At 48.9% G+C, this 20,997-nt stretch overlaps 9 protein-coding genes across 9 annotated transcripts; 5 read left to right on the top strand and 4 right to left on the bottom strand.

The window, feature by feature from the left end:
• F5891DRAFT_1179633 (uncharacterized protein) lies at window positions 1–1,636 on the bottom strand (the record flags this gene model as incomplete). The annotated part of the gene is made up of 13 exons (XM_041365813.1): window positions 1–204; window positions 256–331; window positions 407–605; window positions 662–796; window positions 855–914; window positions 969–1,011; window positions 1,093–1,124; window positions 1,182–1,195; window positions 1,254–1,282; window positions 1,341–1,379; window positions 1,433–1,447; window positions 1,500–1,519; window positions 1,570–1,636. 13 exons carry the CDS (start codon window positions 1,634–1,636, stop codon window positions 1–3), a joined length of 933 nt encoding a protein of 310 aa, XP_041233689.1.
• A 792-nt stretch (window positions 1,637–2,428) lies between these two features.
• Window positions 2,429–3,402, bottom strand: F5891DRAFT_212 (uncharacterized protein). The gene has a single exon (XM_041370918.1). It carries the CDS (start codon window positions 3,229–3,231, stop codon window positions 2,662–2,664), a length of 570 nt encoding a protein of 189 aa, XP_041233688.1. The 5' UTR covers window positions 3,232–3,402; the 3' UTR covers window positions 2,429–2,661.
• A 1,947-nt stretch (window positions 3,403–5,349) lies between these two features.
• On the top strand, window positions 5,350–7,393 carry F5891DRAFT_973615 (cytochrome P450; the record flags this gene model as incomplete). The annotated part of the gene is made up of 11 exons (XM_041376382.1): window positions 5,350–5,545; window positions 5,597–5,921; window positions 5,968–6,116; window positions 6,166–6,308; window positions 6,334–6,456; window positions 6,519–6,708; window positions 6,765–6,846; window positions 6,899–7,015; window positions 7,064–7,074; window positions 7,128–7,257; window positions 7,312–7,393. The coding sequence occupies 11 exons, from the start codon at window positions 5,350–5,352 to the stop codon at window positions 7,391–7,393; spliced, it is 1,548 nt and encodes a 515-aa protein (XP_041233687.1).
• Window positions 7,394–8,690: 1,297 nt separating this feature from the next.
• F5891DRAFT_991539 (uncharacterized protein) lies at window positions 8,691–9,737 on the bottom strand. Its single transcript, XM_041378133.1, has 5 exons — window positions 9,647–9,737; window positions 9,533–9,596; window positions 9,357–9,481; window positions 9,167–9,300; window positions 8,691–9,109 (listed from the first exon to the last, which is right to left on the bottom strand). Exons 1-5 carry the CDS (start codon window positions 9,679–9,681, stop codon window positions 9,000–9,002), a joined length of 468 nt encoding a protein of 155 aa, XP_041233686.1. The 5' UTR covers window positions 9,682–9,737; the 3' UTR covers window positions 8,691–8,999.
• A 178-nt stretch (window positions 9,738–9,915) lies between these two features.
• Window positions 9,916–11,137, top strand: F5891DRAFT_1124008 (Uroporphyrinogen decarboxylase; the record flags this gene model as incomplete). The annotated part of the gene is made up of 3 exons (XM_041363851.1): window positions 9,916–10,030; window positions 10,081–10,583; window positions 10,646–11,137. The coding sequence occupies 3 exons, from the start codon at window positions 9,916–9,918 to the stop codon at window positions 11,135–11,137; spliced, it is 1,110 nt and encodes a 369-aa protein (XP_041233685.1).
• A 378-nt stretch (window positions 11,138–11,515) lies between these two features.
• On the bottom strand, window positions 11,516–13,709 carry F5891DRAFT_1124007 (tyrosine protein phosphatase; the record flags this gene model as incomplete). The annotated part of the gene is made up of 5 exons (XM_041363850.1): window positions 11,516–12,472; window positions 12,530–13,150; window positions 13,198–13,290; window positions 13,342–13,612; window positions 13,645–13,709. 5 exons carry the CDS (start codon window positions 13,707–13,709, stop codon window positions 11,516–11,518), a joined length of 2,007 nt encoding a protein of 668 aa, XP_041233684.1.
• An 833-nt stretch (window positions 13,710–14,542) lies between these two features.
• Window positions 14,543–17,312, top strand: F5891DRAFT_1133863 (apses-domain-containing protein). The gene is made up of 5 exons (XM_041364761.1): window positions 14,543–14,663; window positions 14,729–14,760; window positions 14,816–14,985; window positions 15,045–16,978; window positions 17,031–17,312. The coding sequence occupies exons 1-5, from the start codon at window positions 14,640–14,642 to the stop codon at window positions 17,100–17,102; spliced, it is 2,232 nt and encodes a 743-aa protein (XP_041233683.1). The 5' UTR covers window positions 14,543–14,639; the 3' UTR covers window positions 17,103–17,312.
• A 269-nt stretch (window positions 17,313–17,581) lies between these two features.
• On the top strand, window positions 17,582–19,036 carry F5891DRAFT_9 (uncharacterized protein). Its single transcript, XM_041373446.1, has 4 exons — window positions 17,582–17,891; window positions 17,949–18,070; window positions 18,124–18,281; window positions 18,336–19,036. Exons 1-4 carry the CDS (start codon window positions 17,616–17,618, stop codon window positions 18,881–18,883), a joined length of 1,104 nt encoding a protein of 367 aa, XP_041233682.1. The 5' UTR covers window positions 17,582–17,615; the 3' UTR covers window positions 18,884–19,036.
• Window positions 19,037–19,315: 279 nt separating this feature from the next.
• On the top strand, window positions 19,316–20,796 carry F5891DRAFT_1124004 (uncharacterized protein; the record flags this gene model as incomplete). Its single annotated transcript, XM_041363849.1, has 7 exons — window positions 19,316–19,385; window positions 19,437–19,576; window positions 19,631–19,867; window positions 19,890–20,041; window positions 20,175–20,250; window positions 20,303–20,388; window positions 20,553–20,796. 7 exons carry the CDS (start codon window positions 19,316–19,318, stop codon window positions 20,794–20,796), a joined length of 1,005 nt encoding a protein of 334 aa, XP_041233681.1.
• Window positions 20,797–20,997: the final 201 nt, after the last annotated feature.

The raw sequence follows: 20,997 nt of genomic DNA, 5'->3' as shown, positions 1-20,997 counted from the left end.
TCACACACTACTGCTAGTTGATATATGCACGCGTTCTTGAAAAGCGATCGAGGTCATGCCTGTTGCTGCGTCAGAGTCGGCCACGAGCTTGGCGTTATATTCTCGAATGCCAAGGATCAGGCGTGGTCCTAGCACAGACGTGTGCACGACCTCTAAAATTTGAAGAAAGCCGTACAAAGTCTGAGCGCCTATGGATTGTTGGCCCTATAGGAATGATGGATCGTGGTCGCATACAGAAGTGAAAGATTAACATACCGTTGAGATCAGTGTGGGAGAGAAATCAAAAATGATATGGGAGCAAGAAACAGCAACAAAGCTACCATATCGGACCCTTCAGTAAAAAAAAGGAATCACAATCACAATATGAGCTTGCCTCGCAGAGTAAACTAAGTGAGTTTTCATCAACACTGTGAAACAGTCCTCGATAAACCCTCCCGTCGAATGTCGTTGTAGTTCACGGAAGTGTTTTACAGCAATCCAGATTGCGAGACATAGTGCGAGGACCTCCCACACGGTACCGAATATCCAAGAAATGGAATTTAGAAGTTGAGTAACTTCCGGATAGGCAATCGCGCACTGATGAGTGCCAGAGAAAATGAGTTCCACTAGTATCCATCAATGAGCCCCATGCACGTTTGTTTTCATCCACAATTATGCGTACCTCCTGAACTACGCATCGTTGTTATTACGATTGTCCCTCCGTTTAAAATGGCAACAGCCAGGAAGGTGACAATGAGAAATATCAGGATCTTTCTGGATCCTTGATACATGGCATATAACCGAGTGATGATGATGACTTGCAGCATGTTCCAGTCAAGTCAATATCACCGAGGTGTCGCAAGTGCCAAGCTCACCCCACAGCATTGGTAGTACAAAGGCATTCGTCACATCCCGTGTGACAAACATAATGAAGCCTGATGGATTCAGTCAGTGACCTGCCTCGGGTACCACACTCTAAACGGACTCACATCTATGACAGTATAGGGTGGCAGTCATGAGTAAACCAAGAAGCTAGTAAAGAACGGCACCCACTCCTATAGGGCACCACAGTTCATTGGAGGGGGCTAATAGGCATCTGTGCAGAAGACTTACTGTATCTGTCAGCGAGATGGTCGGAATATTGCCTGTATGTTGTTGGTCAGAAGAGGCAAAGACAGAGAATATGTACTAAGGATACATACCCACTACGACCAGGCTGATTATGAGAGATATATAGTTAGCACAACACTGACTGTTAAGCCTTCCGAACATACGCAGCAAATAAGAATCCAGGGTAGCGCACCTAGTAGGGTACTTTCAAGTCAGCACAACATGAAAACAGCGACAAACAAGCTACATACACCGAGATACAGAACTGTCATCAAGGACCAACGTTGCCTCTGTAATTGAGTGTGCTTTCATGAGTGTTCCTCTGACATGAGACTCTACTCACCCAGACCAGTTCAACCTATGACACTATTCTTAGCGAGATGGGTGCTCCGGTCATAGCATCGACATACCTCTTGCCCGAATGTAAGTGCTGAAAATACTTGTAAGATATCAGCGGTCCTCAAATATGATCATGCTCACCCCAATCATACGTCACTCCAACAAAGGCGGCAACTGCGAAACCATAACCAAGGTTAGATCGAGACATCAGCTTCAACATTTGACTGCTCTCTACGAACCTGAAAAATAGCTGAAAAAACGAAATTCATTGATGGTCGGCCACCAAGTGGGATCATTCGAAACTATGGTCATATCGGCAGAGAATGGGTGTGGTTGAGAGGTAAACTTGGTGGTCGTATGATGATGGCATTCGTGCTAGTTATACCACCATCCAGTGCTTGGATCACTGAAACAAAATCAAGGGAGGATGGCCGTTCTTGTATTGATTGGTTGAAGTAGATATTTTTTGCATGAAGAAAGGTAAATTAATCCAGGGGCTCATCATATATTAGCAATGAAACATTTGCACGGGCGAAACACTTGAACACTCCAAAAGATTGAACAACATCAAGAACTGTTTCGTGATCTCGTCGCCTTGTTTCAAATGCCATTTTTGCTACACATGCATCAGTCCATCAGTGCAACTTCATATGTTTGACACGTACTGAGCAAGGTGCGACCATCAAAAAGCCTGTCATCTCCCCTCTTTTCGGCTCGCCGGCACAGGCCCAGGGAGCATAATAGTTCAACCAAGGTCACTCAACAAATTCACATTGCATCGGCATGATGCTAGGCCAGAAAAGCTGGCCTTCAACATAGGGGAGATCGACACGAAGCAAACAAACTCACCCCTATATCAAGAGAGCGTCGAGAGAGGACATTGGAGAAAATGATACTTAGATACACAGTAATTGACGGTGGTAAAGTTCTGTTGGCACACCATCAGGGTCAAAGTCTGAGGAAAAAACTCACCCACGCCATACAGCTACCAAGGCACACCATCAACACCATACCACTGGATTCATCATGTAGTTGATGCCAATTGGAAGTTCTTCCATTGATTCACGCTTTCATACGGTAGCCTGTGGATTGGGGCGTCGTCTATATTTCGCATGAACCAGCTACTATAATGACGCTCGAGACTACATCGACGCCCCAGAACTCCGACTGATGACCAAGATCAGAGAACGTAGAGAATGCACAGGGTGTGCACAGACAAGTGATGAATGCAGTTCAGCTGTGGGGTAGATGGTGGTCATCCCTTTTCAGCGGGTGTACCACGAAAATAAATTGATGCATCATGCAAATAGAGCACTGGAAGAAACCAAAGTCGGACGCATCGCAGGAAGCCCGACTTTCCTTCTGACGATTATGTAGTCGATGGCAAATTGATGCCCACATTGTTTTGAAATAAACTTCAGCAGCATCTCTGCCTCGCTGCCTTCCCCTGGGGACTTGACGAGCAAATACGAAAATATAGTAAGGGCCCAAGGTGACTGATGAAAACTTGACGCACCACGCTCCTAGAGATCCGCATTGCATGCTGCAGTTGACGTTTTTATTAACGTACATACCTCGACGCTTCACCTTCCTCCTATGTCGCAAGTCCTCTGTCCAGGGATCAGTCACCAAGTGATGCACACTTGCTCGCTCTCTTCTGCCGCTCAGTGAAACCCGATGCGAAACGTACCACACTAGATCCTTCACAGTTGGTGCCATATTCAAACCAACCTGGATGTTCTTGAGACAATCTAACCACTTCGCATGTAGCATTCGGCTGTGGTTACACGTAACCTGTTGCATTTCCAGGTCTGTTCAACTTGCCTTGGAGCCAAACATAAATGCTGCATGCATTAGGACTTTCAATTTGCGTCAGGGATTCAGAATGAAGTTCAAATTTGTAAAAATAAGGATTTGCAACTTCGAGGAACAAGGCAAGAACATGAACAAATTTTGTGATCGGTCAGAATCGACACTAAGGGTGATTGAAAGTTTGAAACATCGACCAACTGCGAAACGGATGCGTGTCGTGTCACGTGAGAGATAACGAATGCTGATCTGGTAATAAGACATGTGCATTCTTCAGCCGCATATAACTGACATATCTGTCCAAGTGCAGTGACTACAAATTCTCTAGTGACTCTAATGGCCTCCTTAATATTTCCATTGCTCTGAGTTTGCGTGAAACGAGAACAGAACACCGAGCTCAAATGGCGAGAACTTTGAGATGGCCATGCTGTTCTAATTGAAGTGAATGGCACAAGTCGATGGCCTCGTTGAGATCATCGCTCACTTCCGATTTGGTTTATCTAGTTTTGAGCGCGAGAGGAAAGTTGTTGAACATGAAATCACGATACACATTCCCAGGCGGGTGTAATGTCACTGCCTCGAGCTGGAGGCTGAGGTTCTGATGATGATGTCGTTAACATCACCGCGTTGGTTGAAACGATTGAGGAGGACGAGTTTTAGGTTGTTCAATGGAAAATCATGACATATGTGCCCAACAGGAACAGGGTGCAGGTGCAGTGCTTCTTCGTACAAAGAGATGGCTTCATTGAGGTTATGAGAGTTGGTTCAGTGATCAGAGCAGGCATGTTATTCAGGCAGGTTTCACGTGAAGGATGTCCCTCGGAGCACAGAGAAACAAATTCACAATGATGTTGTATGCACTCGTTTAGGTCATCAATGGTACTGCATTGTTTGAAGCATCGTCCCCACTGCTTGTGCAAGCTCGTGGAGGGCTCTGGGATAGAATTTGTTGCCCGGAAGACAGAGCTCAAGCATATATAGATGGTGGTGCGCTCCTTGCAGTAGCGTCATGTCAGCGCTTCAGAGAAGGGATAGATAGATGATGGTTAATCAGACTGGCCTTGCAGACGTAATGGAAGGGCTTCGCGAAAGAGATAAAGTCGATGTCTCGGGGATCCTTTCCAACGTAGCCTTTGAGGCAGGCCCACGCGAGTCGGGTTATGCTGCACTTGCGCTGCACGTGTTGTTGACAACCGTTCGGCAGGATAGACGGTTCAAGGGGAGCGTGATAAAGAAGAGGACAACGTCAAATAACGAAAACGGCACATCATGGATCATGGATCATGGTTGAAGGGGACATACGAGATCGAAGGTGTTGTGGAACAGTCTGCATCGCAGGTTGCAAGAGCTCCACGGTTCGGATGCACTCCAGTTTAAGATGAATGTTCCATAGGTTCCATCAGACTTCAGGTGACACAATATATAAATAGAGCCCCCTGACTACTATTTGGCTGTATATGTAGACCTCGGAAACCCTCAACTCAGATGATCGATAATTTTAATTGGCTGAGACTTGCAGGCCACGCCCGAAAGTGGGTATACCAAAACATGGGCCCCTGCTTGTATTAGCCACGATACACTTGATAGAACGCATCAGACGCATATTGGAGAACTTATTATGTAACATTCCGAGCAGGTACCTTGCTGTACGGAGGCGAACAATCTCGGACTGATAACAAGTCACTCATCACCGGACTATTCAAGTTAGCCTTCCGAAGTGGGCCTAATGGCGGCGAGCAATGCCCTACCAGTGTTGTTCAGATAATGAACATGACTCTCCTCTCATCTGATCCTTCAAGTTTCACTACAACCCCGCTCTCGAGTTGATCGTCCTCACCTAGTCACATATCATGTTGGCCCTCACCAACATCACTGCGCTCGACCTATGTCTTGCCTGTCTCGGAGTATATCTGCTTAAGCAGGTGTTCAACAAGCAGAACCCTCCGTATCCCCCTGGTCCTCCGGGGTGGCCTCTTTGTTCAGATAGGGCAGCCTCGTGACGGGCCCAAGAGCTATAAATAAGGTGGTCAGTATAGGACTTCTTTGATTTCATCCTGCAAGCTCTACTACAACCCCACTTTCGAGTTGATCTTCCTCTCCTAGTACTAGATCATGTTGGCTCTCACCAACGTCACTGCGCTCGACCTATGCCTTGCTTGTGTCGGAGTATATCTGCTTAAGCAAGTCTTCAACAAGAAGAACCCTCCATATCCCCCTGGTCCTCCAGGGTGGCCTATCATTGGGAACGTCCTGGACATGCCCCACATAAAGCCCTGGCTCACCTTCACAGAGTGGGGCGAAAAGTATGGTGAGTGTCTCTTATTTCACACAATCTTACATTTCAACGTCTTGTCGACAGGTGTCATTTCGCATATCAAGGTCCTGGGTCAACACATCGTAGTAGTGAACTCTGTCAAGATCGCGATGGACATGCTGGACAACAAGGGCACTGTTTACTCTGACCGTCCTGTGTTGCCTGTTGGTGGTGAACTCATTGGTTACAAAAACGTTATGCCTCTCCTCCCTTACGGCGACCGTTTACGCCGGTACCGCAAAAACTTCCACAGCGTCATTGGCACCCGCGTCGCTGTGGGCGTATACAGCCAGGTCGAGGAGGTCGAGACTCACCGATTCCTCAAGCGTCTGTTCGCGAAACCCGATCAACTGCAGGCGCATGTTCGACAGTACGTATCATTTATCATTGCATCGACATGATCTTGATTTTCATAGCACCGCTGGCGCTGTGATTCTGCGCATCTCTCATGGGTATGAGGTGAAAGAGAACGACGATCCCTTCGTTGACCTTGCAGACCGCGTTATGGACGAGTGGTCGCGTGCCACCGCTCCTGGCGCTTTCATGGCTGATGTCGTGCCATTCTGTAAGCCATAGCATTCATATATCTGCTTCAAGTGGTCTCACCATTTTAGTGGTCAAGGTCCCCGAATGGTTCCCTGGTGCTGACTTCAAGCGTCTGGCCCGCGAGTGGCACGACGACCTTGAAGAATTGATTTCTGCACCGCACAAGTTCGTCGTGGATCAGATGGTGACAATCATTTACAATTCTACGAGTGTGCGTTGAAGTTTGACTTTCACAGGCTGCTGGCACTGCCCCGGAGTCTTTCACCTCGAATCTGTTGAGAGGCGGTAGTTTGTCAGCGGAAGACGAGCACAGTGTGAAATGGTCTTCTGCAACCCTATACGCTGGCGCTTTTGACACAGTTGGTCCCTCGCTCTATATTTCTGACAATCATCTTCTGAGAGCGCCACACTTTCCCCCCAGACTGTTGCTACTATCAATGCGTTCTTCCTAGCTATGACGCTGTTCCCTGACGTGCAGAAGAAGGCTCAGGCTGAAATAGATGCTGTCATCGGTCCTGATCGTCTTCCCTCCTTCGCCGACCAAGACACTCTCCCCTACATCGAAGCGCTTGTTAAAGAGACCCTACGATGGCATTCTGTTATTCCTACCGGTGTGTGTTTTTCATTTAACGCATTATTTAGTTGCCGAGCGGTATTTCAATGTCAGGTTTTCCCCACTGCGTCTCTGAGGACGACATCCATGACGGGTACTACATCCCAAAAGGTTCCATGGTCATGACTAACATCTGGTCAGTACATTCTTTTTCCCATATTCGATGTTTGAACAAAATATAATGGCAGGTTCATGCTGAATGACCCGAAGAACTATGCTAACCCTTCGCAATTCAATCCTGAACGCTTTTTAGGCAAGGAGCCTGAGACAGATCCACGCACGATCTGCTTCGGCTTTGGAAGACGGTAAGCATGCAGCAGGTTTTTGCGCCATGCTAACTTTCTGCTCTGCAGTATTTGTCCAGGTATGCCCGATTCCCAAACTGTATTCTGACGTTCAGTTGATTTTTGTTTACAGGTATTCACCTCGCTGAAGCCTCTGTCTGGATATCCGCTGCGATGTCACTAGCCGTGTTCGATATCTCGAAGGCCGTCGAGAACGGTATTGAGATCATCCCTGAGGTTGATCCATTGTCAGGCACAATCAGGTATGTTATATATCTGATCCTGTCCGGCGCTGATCCGGATGTATGCCCTTCTAGCCACCCCAAACCATTCAAGTGTTCCATTAAGCCTCGCTCTTCAAGAGCCACCGCGCTCATTGAGCAGGACGTTAATTATTAAGTATGTGAAGATGAATTACAAAGCTGATGAAAATACTTGCTGTGGGCGATATCACATCGCGATACAATCGCACACGTTTTCTTGTTCCATGTTGACAGTGCACACTCTGGCATGAAAGACGCTTCCTGACAATAAGCCTGTATGGTACCTCTCGCCCATAGTCAAGAGCACACCCAGATATTTTGGCTATCTATTCATTGATTGGCACCTTCATGGCGGCTACTTCTGGCTACATCACCAACAGCTCGCGACAGACTTGTCGTGCTGAGAGACCCATCTTACTAGCATCGCGAATGTTCATCTCTCAAACTTTCAACTGCGGAGCCGCGAGCTTCGTGAATGTCAGAACTTTCGAGTGCCATCGATTTTTTTCATCTTCCTCGTTGCTCGTTTGAGCGTGTAGGACGGAAATATTAGTCTGATGCTTCTGGACTCTACCGCGGCCCACATCCCTTCCCCTTCATCTTCCAATCCAATCCGGTTTTTCGAAGTGTTGAGGCTTGGAAACTTTTCATCTGATTCAGTGCGAACGCGTTGTAAATCTATATCGTAAGTGTCGCCAGCGACCGAACATGGAACTCCAGGGTCCTAGTGATGTGACACGACCTACTTCGCGATTGTAGGCCTTGCTGTCATATCTTGTTGTCAATGCTGACTTCATTCCATCATCATAAAATACAGCGTGCGATAACGGTGCTATCACACTGCTCGGCGAAACCATGAAAACCTCCATTATACGCTTGATATTTTATAATGCAAGGCATGCAAATCGACACAAATTCGATAGGTCCATATGCCCATGCATCAGGTTCTATCCTGGCTGCTGGCATGGTATATCATTAATATTGTTGAACGACCACATAAGAGGCATCGCACGACTTTCTGCAATGAAGATCTCTCCAAATTCTAACACCTCGCATTTATTACATCTGTTTACATACTGTTTACATCAAGTCTTTTTATGCATGTTGATTAACATTCACTGCGTGTTTGCTCAACATATTCAGTACCAATTCCGTACTCAGTAATTAAGTCATTTGCTATTCCGAGCTCATGGTACGTCGCGTTCAGAGGTGCGGGCATCTCCCTTATTTTCAAGCCTCGTGTCTCATAGGAACTTCATGCGCACACTTCATCATGGCGAGCACCATTCAAGACAACTTACATCTCATCAATGTGTTGTCGACGTACCGATCTCCAAGCAAAGGTAGAACCATTACAGATTAGCCTGCTTGGTCCCAACGATTTTCTCAATTCTTTCCGTGGAAGTGGACTAACTGCGGCGTTAACATGCTGAGCTCAATCCTGTTTGTCTTTTGATATCCTACCGGACCACAGTATGCGCGCTTCCTCACAACAACGATATAAGAAATACTCGCCTATCATCGTCTTGAAGCTTAGCTAATTCTATCATTGACTTTTCTTGAATTGTTAGTCTCCCAACTGCAAATATTTCCTTGTAATGAATAAATAAGTCAAGAAGGGATAAATAAATAGCTTGCAGTTGGCGGTATGAGCACATTACCTTGCGCAGAGGGCGTAGTCAAACCTTGTAGAGTGTCCAGTCAGACTATATATAGAGATGCCAGGACTGCAATGGTCAAATTCACTCTTTCTGGACCGCCGAAGGTGTCAGAGCGTCATTTAGTTGGGGAATGGCTGCATTGAAATTGGGATTGCCCGAATCACATGGTTGCAGGTTTGGCGTCGATTGGCCTAGCATCCCAGTCAAGAATTGAAAGCAACCATCAAAGCACACATGTAAATGCTCACTTGGAGTAGCATTGTTCTTTTCTTCGCTTCTGCCTGCCGACATGGTACGTTCCAGTGAAGCACGTATGCCGGCGATGAATGATGGATCAGATAATAAAGGAGCATCGACTACCGCTCGCTCGACAATAGGATAGCTGAGAAAAGTAGGCCTGGCCATCAGTACTGACCAAGTGGAGATGAGCGGACGAACCGGTCGATTTCCCCTAACAGCTCACGCTGGATAGCATCATTGGGCATGGATATCAATTTTGGGTCAGAAGATAGCCTTTGTCGGGCTATATCATCGACACGAGACTTAAAGGCCTCGGTGCGTTCCTGTAGGTAGGGTAAGCGGTTGTGCCACGTATGTATTGGATGATAACTCACACTGCGCTGAAAATGTGATAGGAGATCACGTCTCAGACGGTCAAATTCGCCCGATTTTTTGAATCTGTGGTGTGGCTCTTAAGGATTATCCCGGTAGTATACAAAGTGACTTACTCGTCTATTAATTGGGTCGGATTGGTGATGGTCATAATACAAAGGGCGCATACTAGGCGCTGAGAGATAACGAGATGACGGTGAAGGTGAGAAGGACTCCCAGAAATAAAGACCCCGATTCGGACATAAGCAGAATCTAGAAGTTCATGATCAAGGATAGTACCGCACCCAAACCTAAACGAATTAACTGGGCCTCCTTATTTTCATCACAAACCACATTCGCTGGCATCTGGCGCGTACAAAAGTCATTTTTTCACCTGATCATCAAAATGACACAAGAATTTCCGACTCTAACAAACGACCTGCTCCTCCGCGCAGCTCGCGGCGAGCAGACAGAGCGGGCACCTGTATGGGTCATGCGCCAAGCAGGGAGATATCTCCCAGGTACGTCGTCTAGATAACCTCTCCATCCGATCCACCATAACCTACACCAGAGTTCCGAAAAACTCGTGAAACCCATGAGTTCTTCGAGATATGCCGCTCGCCTACTCTCGCAACAGAGATCACCATGCAGCCTATCCGGCGGTACGCCGGCCTTCTCGATGCAGCCATCATCTTCTCCGATATCCTCGTAGTACCGCAGGCCATGGGTATGGAAGTGATTATGAACCCGGGCCCGCACTTCACTGATCCCTTGAACACGCCTGCGGACGTCGAGAAGCTGCCCCGGGAGGTAGATGTAGAGAAAGAGCTCGGATATGTATTCGAGGCACTCACCCTCACGCGGAAGACCCTTGCAGGCCAGGTTCCCCTCATCGGCTTCAGCGGGGCGCCGTGGACACTTATGATGTACATGATCGAGGGCGGTGGGAGCCAGACGCGTCAAAAATCAAAGACATGGCTCTTTAAGTACCCTGAGGCTTCAAAACAGCTCCTTGAGCGCATCACAGACATCTGTGTGCAGTATCTCATCGGGCAGGTTAACGCTGGCGCACAGGTTCGTCTACGTCTGTCTCATCGCGTATCGGATCACAGAAGCTGAACAATGACTACCAACAGCTCCTGCAGGTATTCGATTCGAATGCTGGAGATTTGTCGCCGTACGACTTTTCTACGTTTTCTCTGCCATATTTGAAGCGTATCGCGGACGAAGTCCGTGAGGGTCTCAAGGTCCGGCAACTTCCTGTCGTCCCTCTCACCTTGTTTGCAAAAGGCGCATCCCCATCCCTCGCTGCAAGCGCAGGATACGACACCATCGGTCTCGACTGGACGCTCGACCCTCGGGATGTTGCCAAGGTCACCGATGGTATCATTGATGGTAGAACCATCACTCTGCAAGGCAACCTCGATCCCGTGGTGCTCTATGGCGGCAGAGAGGCCATCGAGCGCGAGGTAAAGAGGATGTGCAGTGCGTTCCATGATGCCAGGGGCGGTGCATGCAAAGCTTGGATTGCGAATTTGGGTCATGGCATCACACCAGGGGTTGATCCAGAAGACATGAAGTTCTTCCTGGAGTGTGTTCACAAGTACTCGGCACTACCGTCTTCATGACGCGGGAGAGAGGCAAAAGAAGTTATAATTGTACCAATAGAATCTTCATTCACGCTGTTAACAGGCAGGATGTCTTAAACGAGATCGCCTGCTCTCGCATATCATTCCATAGTGCCTTCTTGTAAGACAAGTGGCACGGAAAGGTAAATGAGATCAAAGCTACACGATATGAATGCTCGATGGATGGATGATTTGGGGGTAGTGTGGACAGTGCAGATACTGAGTACTGAGCCTATACAACGCCAGAGAAAATTTCACCATTAAATACAGAAGAAAAATGGAAATGATCATTGTCAATAATAAAAAGTGCGAGAACTGATTGAATATGAACGCAACAAAGCAAGGATATAGCTTGCGACAGGTTCAATGGTATGGTGTCTATGCAACGACATCTGCAGCGCTAAAACTGCTTCTTCTCCGTCTAACGGGCCGTGGACCAGGGCGTTGTGAAGACTTGGAAGGAGGCATGACGATGGCAGATGCTCCTGCCTTCATCCAGGATTCAGGTTTGCCTGACCGCGTGGTTGGTAGTTCTGCCAGCGCAGGTACAGGGTTATGTTTCTTGGTGAGCGTCGGTAATCGTGAAGGGGTAGGTGAAGGGGGTTGGGGTACACGGCGCGCTGATGGGGCACCAGGCCCTCTTGCGGCGGCGGTACTCCGGGCCGCTGAACCTCCAGCCAATCGGGGTATCTTGTTAGGAGGTGGAGCCGCCGCTCGACTGCTCCTGGCGGCAGTAGTCTTCTGATGTACGCTTGTCGCGGATGACCGTAACACCCGCGTCGGGCGTTGTTCGGACGCTGTACCTCTTGCGCCCGAGACTCGAGTCGTTGTCCTAGCGCGAGGCCGGGCAACGGGTGGTGCTGCTCCAAGAGCAGGAAGGGTATCATCCATCTCCACATCTTCTTCGTCCGATTCAATAGCGACTCGTTTTGCCATAGGCGTCTTGCGTGGCTGTCCGGGAGGAGGCGTCTCACGCGCCCTTGCAGCTATGACAGCACGACCGGGAGTGACAGGTGGTAGGGGTAGAGGTGCTGCGGGTGGCGTCAACGACCTGGTTTCGTGCATGACTTCGTCTTGTTCCGCAGGAGGTGTAGCAGGAGTCACAACATGTGCGGTGGCTGCGACTGCAGCTGCCTGTACACGTCGTATCTCATCTGCAGCGGCCCACTTGGCCCATTGAAGCTGCATCTGGTGCATGTAATGTTGCTGTGGACCAACAACACAACCTGGCCTGACAATGCGCATAAACGCAATCGCCTCCGATGCTGTGAAGCCATACTTCCAGATAAGATATGCTCCAATGAGGCATCCGGTGCGACCGAGCCCCGCTTTGCACTGAGTATCATATATACATGTTAGAACAGAAGCAAAAATACATATGAAATAACCCACATGTACAGCAACGACCCCACCGCCCTCGATGACGGCGTCTGCCACATCAATGAAAGTGCGAACGATTTCGTCTGACGGGTTTGACCCATCTTCGAAACAAAGATCGAGATGTTTGATTCCACGATCCAAAAATAGCTGTTTATCGTAGAGCTCTGCATTGAGACGAACGACCAGGTCGACTTTATGCTTCTCAAAATAATCGAGGCAATTGCAGAAAGCGGAATTAAGTTTACGTTGTAGAGCAAGTTTGCGAGGCGACTTTGGTGGTGAAGCCACACCGGGTCGCACAGGGGATGCAGGAACTGCAATAGCAGTGGCAGTCTCGATTTCATTCCTCTGTTTTGTCCACGCATAATCTCTAGGTGAAGCAAATGCGATGAAGTTGGGTGTTATCCAGTTCCAGTCACCATTCTCGACCTTTTCATAGAACTCGTAGTCTTGGAGGTCGAAAGTATCCAGGTCGATAAGGCGGTTTTGTATTCCTTTCCAGAAACCCCACAAACAGTCGTGAATGCTAAGGTTGAAGGTTGAAGGGCCACGTCCTGCGTCTCTGAAGGACATGAACTCTAGTTCGCTTATGGGTTGGAAGCAGCGCCATGGAGTGTAATTATGGACGATCAACTGAAAGGAGGTGAATACGGTAGGATTTTGTAAGATGACGGTCATACCATGTACAGGGCCATCAACAAAGCAGCATTAGCTTTACGACGTGGATCATCCGAGGAATAGAGAACGAGACGGTGTGCGCTGAGATCTTCATCCTGTGGCGATCATGATCGCGTGCAAACGATCGAGGAGAATTGGACGCGTACCTTCAAAAGGCCGTGAATTAAGAGGCACGCTTTGTAGACCATTGCGAGGTTTAGCGGGCCCCAATCCTGATAAAATGAGGTGTAGAGCAATTGGTCATCAATCGTAAAGTAGTAGTAAATTGCGTCATCGTCCGGGGAGGGGGCTGAAGGACCAAGTGGTGCACCCATGTGAGGTTGGGGGCGAATCCTTGGTGCATTTCCTGAGTTCGAGGCTGTGCTATTGAGAGATTGGGGAGATGGTGCGGGGTAGGGGAAGGTAGTAAAGTAAAGTCTAGAGATAGGATTTAATTCAGAAAATTGGACATGACCGGTCGTGAGCGGACTTTCCTGTCTCCAAAATAACAGAGCGGTGCGCAAGCTGGTGCCATGAAAGGAGTTCGCTGTTGTGAACGGTGACTAGAGTAGTAGAAAGCCTCGTGGTGGTCAGAGAGAAAGACGCGGTTTGTGAGGCAGGAACAATTGCCGCTATCAAGCCTCGAGGAAAGAACCACCTTACAAAAGGAAACGGGTCCCGTGACCGTCGCGTCAGGTCTTTGCTTTCTTCATATCCTTTTGTTCTACTTCTTTGACAGTCAAAGTAATTAACTGCTCTCACTTGCCACAGGCAGCTTCCAGAATCATAAAGACTCATCACCACCAAAAGTCGAGCAAGGATAATCCTAGCTCCTTGGTAAAAACAGTGCGTCTGCAACGAGGCAATCCGCTAAACAACGTGTGTGTACATTAATGTGCGGCAGTATCTAATTCTAGGCGAACAGACTAGGAAGCCTAAATGCAATACCAAGGGGTCACGGGCGTAACTGAATCGAGATAGACTTGCGAAGAACACGAGTATCCGAGTCGGATCTTATTACTAAGTGATGGATTGTCAGGGATCTTGGCGCGAATGGTTTCAAAGGCGGTCGAAACGCACTCTTGAGACATTGTGAACCCGCCTACAGCTGATCACGGTGCAGTCCTGTAGCATTTCAGACTGTTGTAAGAAAAAACTTGCAGGTCAGCCTTGGGAGCTTGGAGAGCCTGGACAAAGTTACTGTGGTTGTTGCCAGTTGGTAGCTGCGGCAGCGATGGTACATGATATTCAGTGATAGGCATGCTCTCTACAGAGTTGAATGCAACTATGAAGTCCTTTGATGTCGCAGAGCTGAGAGAATGACATCGCGTTGTTTGTTCTTGTTGAAGCACGTGTATGTATCGGAAACCGCGACGCCGTCAGCACCAGCTCGCCTGAGGGTCCACCATCAAAATCGTTCTGATAGCAGGAATCACACGCATAAACGCGTTTCACTGTCTTCATCATGCCTGAGGGACAGATTTTCAAGGTGCTACTACTTGCTACCCGCTAACCGCCCTACACTGACCCCATCCCTGTGGCCCATAACCTTAGGCAACTTACAGTGGAATTCCCGTGTTCGAGATGTGAGTCATTCATTCCACATTCAAGTCTCAGCCTCTTTCATGGCTACGCGCCCAGGATGTGCAAGGGCGTTGCTGTTATGCGCCGGCGCGCTGACTCGTGGCTCAACGCGACTCAGATCCTGAAAGTCGCAGGATTCGACAAACCTCAGCGGACCCGCGTGCTCGAGAGAGAAGTCCAGAAGGGCGAGCACGAAAAAGTTCAGGGTGGGTATGGAAAGTACCAAGGTATGCAATTTCCGCGACTCCTTTTTTTGTGATCACTTAAAGAACACGCCCCACTACAGGAACGTGGATACCTCTTGAACGAGGTCTCGCTCTGGCGAAACAGTACAACTGTGAAGCTGCTCTGCGCCCCATCATTGATTTTCAGCCGGCAGCCAAGAGCCCGCCTCTGGCTCCTAAACATCTCGTCTCTACAAGTACAACGGCTCGTCCCGCGCGTCGCACAGCTGCAGCTGCAGAAGCAGCGGCCGCCCTTGCTGCTACTGCGCGCTCGCGTCGTAATGTAGAACCCCCAGTTGAATCCGATCACGAAATTCTATCCGTTCATGCATCAGAGGATGGATCCATGACATCCTCGCCTTCCCGCGGTTCGTCAAGTTCACGCACTCCCTCACCCATCGGAAATACATTGGACGCTACTAGAGACCGTCGCAGTGGCAATCGTCGAAAACCGCCACCGCGCCACATAGATGAACGCTATGATGACGAGGGTTCAGAGGAGGAATCTACGCAACCCAACGGCGCCACCGACCCACGCGCATACGCAGACCAAATCCTCGAGTACTTCATTTCTGACTCAAATCAAGTCCCCCAGGTTCTCATTTCCCCACCGCCTGATTTTGACCCGAACACCGCCATTGATGACGATGGTCATACGGCATTGCACTGGGCCTCAGCAATGGGCCGCCTACGTATTGTCAAGTTGTTGATCACAGCAGGCGCAGAAATATTCAAAGTGAATAAAGCAGGCCAGACTGCGCTCATGCGAAGTGTCATGTTTGCAAATAACTATGATGTGCGGAAATTCCCCGAGCTGTACGAACTTCTTCACCGTTCCACACTCAACATCGACAATTATAACCGGACCGTGTTTCACCACATTGTCGATGTTGCAATGTCGAAGGGGAAGACACATGCCGCTCGGTACTACATGGAAACAGTGCTCAATCGCCTAGCTGACTATCCAAAAGAACTCGCGGATGTCATCAACTTTCAAGACGAAGACGGTGAAACTGCACTGACAATGGCTGCCCGGTGTCGGAGCAAGCGTCTCGTGAAACTTCTTATCGACCACGGGGCTAATCCAAAGATCATCAACAATGATGGCAAGAGCACTGAAGACTACATCCTCGAGGACGAACGTTTCCGTTCATCTCCAGGCCCAACCTCACGCCTGTCATCGATGTCCTTCCGCAATGCCCAAGCAACTCTCGGCCCCACAACCTCCAATGCCATGACGTTGGCCTACCCTATGAATGGTGACAAGCCGCCGCTCCATCACTCGGTTGCAGCGCAGAAGGCCAGCACGCGCTGTGTCAACGACATCACGAGCATGCTCGACAGTCTCGCCTCATCATTTGACCGCGAACTGCAAGAAAAAGAACGTGACATGACACAAGCACATGCACTCCTGCAGAACATTCAACAAGAAATTCTAGAGAGTCACCGGGCTGTGAACCAGCTCAAAACGAAAGCGGAGGGGCTGCAGCTGGCTAAGAGTGTGCTTGTAGATTTGGAAGGACGGCTACTTGAGAAGATGGGGAGGCGGTATCGTCTTGGCTGGGAAAAATGGCTAAATGATGAGGAGATGCGTGAAATGTCGATACGGAAGGCTGCTGATGGAGAGTTAAGGATCACAGCAGCGACAGTTCCTTATCGGACGGACGACGTCATCGAGGAAGTCGTAGAGCCTGGAAAGGACAAGGGAAAAGGGAAGCGAAAGGCGTTACCCCAAGAGGAAGATATCTCGGACCTGTTGGCGTTATATGCTGACGTTCCTACGGATCCGGAAGCAATTCGAGCCGCCTGCGATGCCTTACGAGAAGAGATTGGACTGCACAGGAAACGAAGGAAAGATATGTTTGACGAGCTGGCGTCATTCCAAGCAGAGGCGGGGACTGGGGGACGAATGGCAGACTATAGAAAACTGATTGGGGCAGGGTGCGGTGGAATGCAACCATCGGAAGTGGACAACGTAATTGGGATGTTACTCGAGGTGATTACATTTCTTCGAGTATTGGCTGTATGTCTCACCTTTTCTGCTGTAGACGCTGGAATCGGAGGAACCTAGCGCGTCGTCGACAGCATGGAGCGGGTCCAAAGCTGGACCGATGAGCTGATGGCTAGGTTTGTTGAGGCACTGGTAATTTATGACATTTCTCTCTTGTAATCATACCGAGCCCTTTATTGCTGGATCTCGACTTCAATACAAAAATCGCACATCAATCGTGGACTGCCGCCTTTCCACTGAAACATGGGAGACTTTCCCTGCAGGCGAAGAATCGTGCGGAGACTACAGTAACATTAATGTTTGCTTTCGTTGCTCTGTGATCTCGGTGGGACAATCAGACCAGTCACCAGAGCAGTGACTACCTCGCAGTCATTTGCTGATACAATCATGAATAAAAAACTAGTTTGCATTTTTAATTCGAGGAACAATGCCAGGGACAAGCTTGCGAGTCGGGGGTGCACTGTGTCGACGCCGTTACGATGTAGTACTTAGCTAGAGTTACTAGGCTTCTTTTGACGTAGATCCGAGTCCGAGTCCCTTCAGCGTTTGATGAAGTTGCTTAGTCAGCTATTACTTACTTTTCCTCAAGTTGGCTTGAACGCAGTGGACAGTCTCGGACTCGATGTCACTTACCCGTATCCAGGTCCAGCGAGCTACTACTGTCTCTCCATGGACGAGAGATTTCCGACACCTTCTCCCTGTCCCAAAACACTTCCAGAATAGACAGACATGGTTCGACCCCATCACAAAGGCCGTACGCGTCAAAGACCGCATAAAATACTGGAACGTCGTTCCAGGTGATCAAATTTGCATACGCGGGGACACACGCAAAACCATACATGAGGTTCTGAGCATAAATAAATTCACGAACCGTGTCTATTTGAAGGGTGCCAACCTCGTGCGTGGTTTATTATACTGACTGGCATACTTCGGTGCTGACTGAGTAATTTTGTAGCACGAGGGGAAGCCATACAAGACCCCGGTCAACCGTAGCGTGCACTACTCAAGATGTATGCTGTACATCGGTGAACAAGTGCTACAGACCACCTCACCTGGTGAGCAGTCCAAGGCGATCTCGTAAGTGTTTACACGTGCCCGTGTCCTTGCCTTTGACTGTATGTTGTCTACAGTGTGTTTGCGAGACGTGTTGGTGCGCGAGATCCTCATTGGGATCCCATTCTCTACCGCTGGAACTGGAAGCGTCTGGTGCTCGCTACTGATCCATACACCCCGAAGACAAAAATCGAACTAGAATGGCCTCAACCGGAAGAGAGAGAACACAAAGAACGTCAGGCGATCTCATTTTTCCTTTGTTTCATTTTCTGACCTCAGGGTGATGTAGCTAATCCATTGTTGGACACGACACCAGAGGCGGTTCGGGAAATAACATACAAACCACCCGTGTTCTCTCTGTCCAAATTAATTTCTCTCCAGAGCGACGCAGCTGAGAAGGCGTACCTTAGGACGCTATTCAATCCTTCCGCCGTTCCTTTCGACACGTCAGCGCCGATGGAGGTACATCTTACAAAGGAACTGAGTAACCCTCATAGCAGAGCGAAGAAGCAAGCGCGCTGGCAGGCTGCTGTGAAGCGGAAGAGCACGCTCTTCAAAAAGTTCATTGCTCAGGAACTCAAGAATATTAATGGCCGGAGTATTCGGGATGCGCGTGCAGAAGCTGCTTTCAAATACCGGCAGAAGCTGGAAGAGGAGAGAAAGTCGGAGAAGAAACGGAGGTGGTTGACCAAGGACCGTCTTGCGAAGATGGATAGAAAGTCTAAGCGCAAGGCAAGGAAGGCAGAGAAACAGAAGGAGAAGCTCAGCCAGTTGGTCTTGCGAGATGCGCCAAACCAGTTTATTCCTGGCAAGTCTGCGAGGAGACAAGAGGCATGATGATGTGTTGGGGGATGTTTCTAGCTATAGTATACGATTGATGATTATCAACTATTGGTTGGTTAATTGCTTCTCAAGCCGATTACTTCAAACATATCCTTTTTCACGTGAGAGACCTACCTTTAGAGGGCCGGGCTAACAGATAATAGATTAGCCCAGTGAGGACCTCAGGGCCGGGGTGGCGGCAGGCACTCTCCTGAACAGAACGCAGCATGATGTTGCACCACACTTCTTTCGCTTCCACCATACCTTCATCACTCGCGACGTTGCTGCATTCATAGGCGCAAGCCACGAAACCTCTCTGAAATGAATATTCGTGCGTCTGGTTCAGATGTGGGAGCTCGAGGTGGCGTGTCCCGTATAACCACAGAAGCCGAACACGACGACTCGGGTAATGACCAGATAATCATGGATATTTCACGCCCGCAAGATATGCGTGGAGACTCTCGTATACGCTGGGTATACTTTATGCTAGGAGCCGCTACTCTGCTATCATGGAACGGTATGTCCTTGGGAAGATATGGACCAGCCAATGGCTGATATTTTCCGCCAGCAATGATCAATGCGAATCCATTCTTCATGTCGCGACTGTCGGGTTCACCACTGAGAACGTCATTTAGTTCATACTTGTCCAGCGTGTTTACCGCCAGCAACGTGGTCACATTGGGATATGCGATTATGACCTCGAAACAGGTGGGTGCTGTATGCATGAGGGTGATTTGCCTCTGACCATGGCGTGCTGTTTAGTCTTCCCCTTCCAGGCGCGCCTTCTGGTCCACTGCGTCCACCTCAGCCATCGTCACTATACTGTTTTTGACAACATTCCTCCCCCTTAGCCCAGCTCCATTCTTCTACTTCATCATGATAAGCGCGTTCTGCTTGTCGGGCTGCGCGTCTTATCTATCGAACTCAGTATTCGCCGGCGCGGCACTCTTTGGCGCACCTTACATGCAATCAATGATGTCTGGCCAGGCTGCAGTAGCCGTTGCTGTCAGCAGTGTGCAAGTCATCAGTTTCCGCCATCTCAATTTGGGGAACCACTCCAGTGGCTCTGGCCATTGGTGATACCGACCCTGATGGTCAAGCCGAGGAGAAATCTGCGCGTATATTCTTTGGAATTTCCGCGTTGTTTATGATTGCTACGCTTCTCGCATATAAGTGGCTAGCATCATTACAATATATACAACCACTATGGGAGCTCTCGAGGACAGCGTCAAAGCCCGAGTTGTCTCAGATGAGGCTGACGAACGACAGCCTCTCCTGCCTGCGGCGCTGCCAAGCGCAGTTGAAGGGAACCAAATTTTCCGTGTTCTCAAGACCAATTTATTTATAATTTTGCTGTGGGATTTGTTTTCACTGTAACTTTGGTATGTTTTCTGAGATCGTCTGCTAGCATCATTTCCTCACCAGCGTCTATAGGCTGTTTACCCAGCCATCACTGTCACCATCAAGCCGACGAATCCGAAGACTCATCCTTTATTGTTTAGTGCTGTACACTTTTTGGTGTTCAGTTTCGGTGACTTTTGGGACGATACATGTGTTCCTTCCCACGACTCATAATCTGGTCCGCTCGACGTGTTTTGGCTCTAACTCTCCTTCGGATCCTGTTTATCCCTGCGTTCCTTCTATGCAATGTGGAACTTTCGCTCCATGTTACGCCGTTTATCAGCTCTGACTTGGTCTATATGCTACTCTTGTGCGCTCTGGGCGTGTCGAACGGTTATGTGTCTACTTTGTGCATGTTAGGCGCGCCCTCGTTGGAACACAACTCGAGATTGAAGGGCAGGCAGGAAGATGTCGATGTTGCTAGCACCGTCGCAGCTTTCTGTCTGATAGTGGGATTAGCAGTTGGCGGATTTGCGAGCTTTGGAGTAAGGGCTATCATATGCAACTGCGACCCGTTCACGTCCTAGACTTCGGGTTGTTGCCTACGCACATACCTATGATACCATGGAATACAATTTTGATTTAGAACTACTGTATAGTACTTGTCCAGAATACTGCTTGCGCTTTTATATTTACTGGATTGCCTCGGCATGTTATGCATTTGTTGTCTTTCCATCAGCTACTCAATGAGGCAAGTCATTGCACGCCGTGTGTACAGGGTGTGGGGG

This window comes from Suillus fuscotomentosus (assembly GCF_016647785.1).
Source record: "Suillus fuscotomentosus strain FC203 chromosome Unknown F5891scaffold_1, whole genome shotgun sequence".
NCBI classification, from domain to species: domain Eukaryota; kingdom Fungi; phylum Basidiomycota; class Agaricomycetes; order Boletales; family Suillaceae; genus Suillus; species Suillus fuscotomentosus.
This window is presented reverse-complemented; position numbering and strand designations above follow the sequence as displayed.